The sequence below is a fragment of the Haplochromis burtoni genome, unplaced genomic scaffold, assembly GCF_018398535.1.
Source record: "Haplochromis burtoni strain Fernald_Lab_line unplaced genomic scaffold, NCSU_Asbu1 Contig_3009, whole genome shotgun sequence".
Classification (NCBI taxonomy): Eukaryota; Metazoa; Chordata; class Actinopteri; order Cichliformes; family Cichlidae; genus Haplochromis; species Haplochromis burtoni.
The window spans coordinates 1-4,808 of NW_024585370.1; the positions used below are offsets into that span (position 1 = coordinate 1).

Sequence of the window (4,808 nt, forward strand, 5' to 3'; positions counted from 1 at the left end):
GTCGTTCTCTCATCTGCTTAATTGGGTTCTAGTTATTTACCCATACGACTTGTGTTAAACTCTAAAGATGTTTTAGGCAATATTTATGCTGTTCTTATTACTGTGTAATATATAGAGAGAATTTTGGTTTTCTAAAATTTTCTAAATATTTTTATTCCTTAGAGCAAAGAAAGAGGTCGATGACGTCATTGGGATGAAATGCGACATAAGCTATGATGACTTAGGAGAGCTGGTCTACCTGTCACAGGTACCTGTTTGTTTATTAAATAATTATTATACCACTCAGCCAGAACACTGATGGCGTGTTGTCGTTGGGCAACATAGTCACACAACTTTGTGAGTACAATAATTTGAGAAAGAAGTCTCTGAGGATTTGCAAATTGATGCCATAGATCTATCAGGAATTCAAAATTTAGTGACTCTGACCTCAAGGTAAAGGTCAGAGGTCAAGTTTGTTAAGAATCTCGTAAACACAAAAGCTCGAGGAGGTGGTCAACTCAAGAACAGCACTGACTCAAACGGTGCATAGACGTTAATATTATCGATTATCTGTTACCAGTTACAAATGTGGAGAGTTGATGTTTATTAAGGATCTTTGACCAAATAAGTATAAACTCTGTTAGGTCGTCTGTATTGTCATGAAAATGTAGGTAAGAATACACTGTGATTAAGACAGGATTGATACAGTAAGGCCTAAAATATCATGTTTGATTCTGCTGACACAGGTGTTTCAGGGGTCACCCGTCTGGCAGGGAAGCGGTTTATTTATGTATTCATTTATTTATTTAATTATTTATTTATTTATTGTAAGACATAAGCAGTTTTTAAGTGACTATGAAGGCTGCTTAGTTTGTGAATTAAAAATGATTATTTTTTCTCTAAACTCATCAGTATCATGTCAGAATAATTTCCTTATGGGAGTGAAAGGACACATTTTTATGTTCCTGCATGCACTAATAAACATGTCAGTCACAGTGAACAGAAAATGATGTGTTGTGGGACTTCCAGGGTATTTCTGCGAGCTAAAAAGTCCACTGGCAGGCGGCTGAGCGTACCACTGGCCTCTGCCAGTATTTCTTTTAAAACATACCCAACCAAAGTGTGCGCCGCTCATTGTGATCTTCCTTCAGGTACTAAAAGAGACTCTGAGAATTTACCCCACAGCTGTGGGCACATCTCGCGATGTTGCTGAAGACATGGTCATTGATGGTGTCCACATACCTGGAGGAGTCGGCGTTTTTGTGAGTTATTTTTCTTCTTAACATGTTTGTAACTCTAAAAGAGAAACTGAGTTTCAGGTTTATATGTATAAAAGGAATTGGCCCCAAAAATATTAACAAAACAGGTCAACTGTTATTCAACTGTTTCAAATGATTGCAAACAAATACACTTATGATTAAAATGCAAAAATTTAATCTTTTCATGTTTAGTTCAACTCCTATGTGAGCGGGAGACTGGAGAGATTCTTCAAGGATCCACTGAGATTTGATCCAGACAGATTTCACCCAGATGCTCCCAAGTAAGAACACACTGTTTCACCATGCTGACTTTATTCCGTTTCATGTTTGCACACACTTTATTATCTCAGACTAAATGAGTGAAACGGTTCACAGTAACTGAGGCTGTCTCTCGTCTGTTCAAGGCCTTATTACTGCTACTACCCCTTTGCCCTCGGTCCTCGCTCGTGTCTGGGACAGAACTTTGCTCAGGTGAGGATGACAGCGTAAGTCAACATGAAGACCCGCTCACCTATAAACACACTGACTCATCTCTGTGGGCGCTGTTGTGTTTTTTAGATGGAGGCTAAAGTGGTGATGGCCAAACTGCTCCAGAGGTTTGACTTCACTCTCGTCCCGGGACAGACCTTTGACATCCTGGATGCTGGCACACTCAGACCAAAGAGTGGAGTGTTGTGCACTTTGAGTCACAGGGATTACAAAAATAAATGATCTTAAAGGACTTTACATAAAAAGTGGTCTATTTTTGGTCCCTGAGATATATTAATTTATAGGGGAAAAGAAAGTACAGCTTCAACACTATGTCTCAGTTTTTCTACATGATTAAGAAATGCTTCTTTAGTAACTGAAATCAGCACAACTCTTTGAGTCTAAATTGTAGAAATAAATGTGTAAAAAGATCCTTGTCAAGAACAGAATGGATTTTCTCTTTTTTAAATTTTATTTTAATGAGGACTTTTTGTTTTTGTTGCTGTTTTTGTTTTTACAATAACAAAAACCCTAAACTTTCTGTAGTAGATGTTGAAAAATAGAACCTTTTCTGTCCTTAAATTGTTTACTTACTACTGAATTTCATTGCCGTAATATTAATGGCCGTGGGCCAATTTGGCCCCCGGGCCTCATGTTTGACACCTCTGGTTTAAAGGGTAAAACTGATTTGATTTTTATTCCTGTCTAAAACTTGTGATAAAAAAAAAAAGAATTTAAAGAAAAAATTGTGTATGAACTACACTGTAAATTCATATGAAATGAATGTAATCATGCTTATGTCTTCATTATGATAATATATGGTAACATTATGGGGAGTGCTGGGTATAATAACGTTTGCACTTTGCATTTTAATCTTGCACAAAATCATCACATAGTTTGATGTGACTTTTTTTAATAACCAGTGAGCCAAGGAACCTCTTGTGCCTGGATAGCATCCAAGTTTTTCATAAAAGTGCTGCATGTTATGAAAATGAAAATAAATTTTGAGATCCCACAGAATTTTTTTGTTTAAGTCTGCATGCTTCCAAGATGCTGTGCCATCCTGCTACAAATCACATCATCCCAGCGCCAAAGAAACCCTCAGTCACCTGCTTAAGTGACTATAGCCTTGACATGATGACACGATTGTTCTGCAGATTTTTGTATAGTGTGAATACAACAGCCGTGAGTCTGATCCAGGACAGTGATGAGAGATAGTGGAGCTTTTCACAGTGTGGATCAGCAACAACAACTTTCTCCTGAATGTGAATGAAACCAAGAAACTGGTGACTGACTACAGGAAGAAACCCCTCATTCAGACTGCTCTACATCAACGACACCGCAGCAGAGAGCATGGAGCACATGAACTTCCTGGGAGTTGATGTGATGTATGGTCTGTCCCTGCACACCACCTCACTGATCAAGAAAGGCTGAAAAGGTCACATCTGAGTCCAGATGTTCTCAGCACCTCCTAAAGAGGCACCGCTGAGAGTGTGTTGACAAGCAGCATATCTCTAGCATGAGAACGAGGACAAGTGGAGTCACCCTGCCATCTATTTAGGGCCTGGCCCAACAACGCTGCAAAAAACCTTATCAGGGACACCTCACACCCCGACCACGGTCTGTTCTCACTCCTGCTTTCAGGCAGACAGTAACGTAGAGGTGCAGGTCATTGCAGTTCTGTGGAAGCTTCTTTGCAACCACCATCAGACTGTTGCACAGCTCAAACAGCTGCTATTTTGTAGATTATTAAACTCTACAAATCTGTCAAGAAGGACTTTTCTGTGCAATCAGCTCATCGGCTCTCTTGTGCAATAATTGAATCATTTTTATTTGTGTTTTCAAATATGCAGCACTGTTTTTTGTTATTTTACATTTATTTATGTCTCACACTTGCCTCTTTTTAAACATCGCAATGAGGTTTTTTGTGTTTTTATTTGAGCTCATGCCACATATTTTTGTTCTGCATCGCTTTCCTGAGGTAGTGCTGAATGACAGTAAAATGAGTTTTGAACCCTGAATCCCTCTGAGTCAGTCTTGAGACCCCTGAAGTAACCAGCGTGATGGAGAACTGCTACTTTTCTTTTCTTTCTTTTTTTTAACTTGGCCTAAACTATAAACTCTAAACAAATACTTTGATGGTGGGTTTCTGGGCAAAGGCTGAGGGAATGGAGAGACTTGCAGAAGGAATGAGAGAAATGGAGAGGACCAGGGGTGCAAAAAATCTAATGAAAACTGTAAATGCTATAATTTTCTACTTTTTTAGGCAGGCATGTATGCGCTTTTCTTAAATTGATATATTCCTTTTAACAGGATGAGCTAGATGACGTCACACAGGTTAAGAACACGCTCCATCAGGCCATGGAAAAACACTATTATCTACAGTTGTCGGCCCAGTGGGAAGCACACATTGTGAGAATGGCTCATTTCAAATGCATTTACTGCTGTGTTGCAGGAGCATGCCCTAGTGTAGTGACGAGGACCCTAAAACTAGAGAAAAGTTAGTCAGGAAAGATGAGGAGAGAGAAATGGATTGTATCCTTCACCCATTGTGGGGGTTGTCTTTCTGTTGCCTCTCCAGCGCACCTGTTCCCAGTTCCATTTATTCCATAGCAGGTGACATGGAGACACAATCAGAGGTGCAGTACTATTTGTTTGAGCACCAGAGCACAGCTATTGTTGGAGTTGAGAGGAAGAAGTAGTAATTTGACAGCTTTGATCATTTGGTGTGTCTCTGTACACTGTCCTGCTTGAAGTGTGCTTTAGCAAGGAATTATTTAGAGTACATGTTTAAATATCCTACTTCCTCACTTTGAGGGAAAAAAAGTGGTTTCTATTTTCTGAATGAGTGATTTATATCCTTGAAAGTTACCTGACCTTGTGCCACAGTGCAATGATCTAGTGTTGCATTAACTGCTAGTCTTGGAGTGCTTGATGAACAGCTCATTGTTTACGCAGCAGTGGGTGGATCTGCATGTTTGATTTTGGCACAGATTTTACGCTGGATGCCCTTCTTGACACAACCTTCCTACTAAGAGTACATCAGCTTGTGACCCCCTGAGGCCCCTTTGTGTCGCCTTGTGGGACCTTTTGCGGCGTTAT

At 39.6% G+C, this 4,808-nt stretch overlaps 1 protein-coding gene across 1 annotated transcript; it reads left to right on the forward strand.

Annotated features, from left to right (window-relative positions):
- Positions 1-162: 162 nt before the first annotated feature.
- LOC106632856 (cholesterol 24-hydroxylase) lies at positions 163-2,721 on the forward strand (the record flags this gene model as incomplete). The annotated part of the gene is given in 5 exon segments (XM_042217791.1): positions 163-247; positions 1,131-1,241; positions 1,431-1,519; positions 1,643-1,709; positions 1,797-2,721. Coding segments are annotated over 5 exon segments (505 nt in total), but the record flags the coding sequence as incomplete, so codon positions are not given.
- Between the last annotated feature and the right edge of the window lie 2,087 nt (positions 2,722-4,808).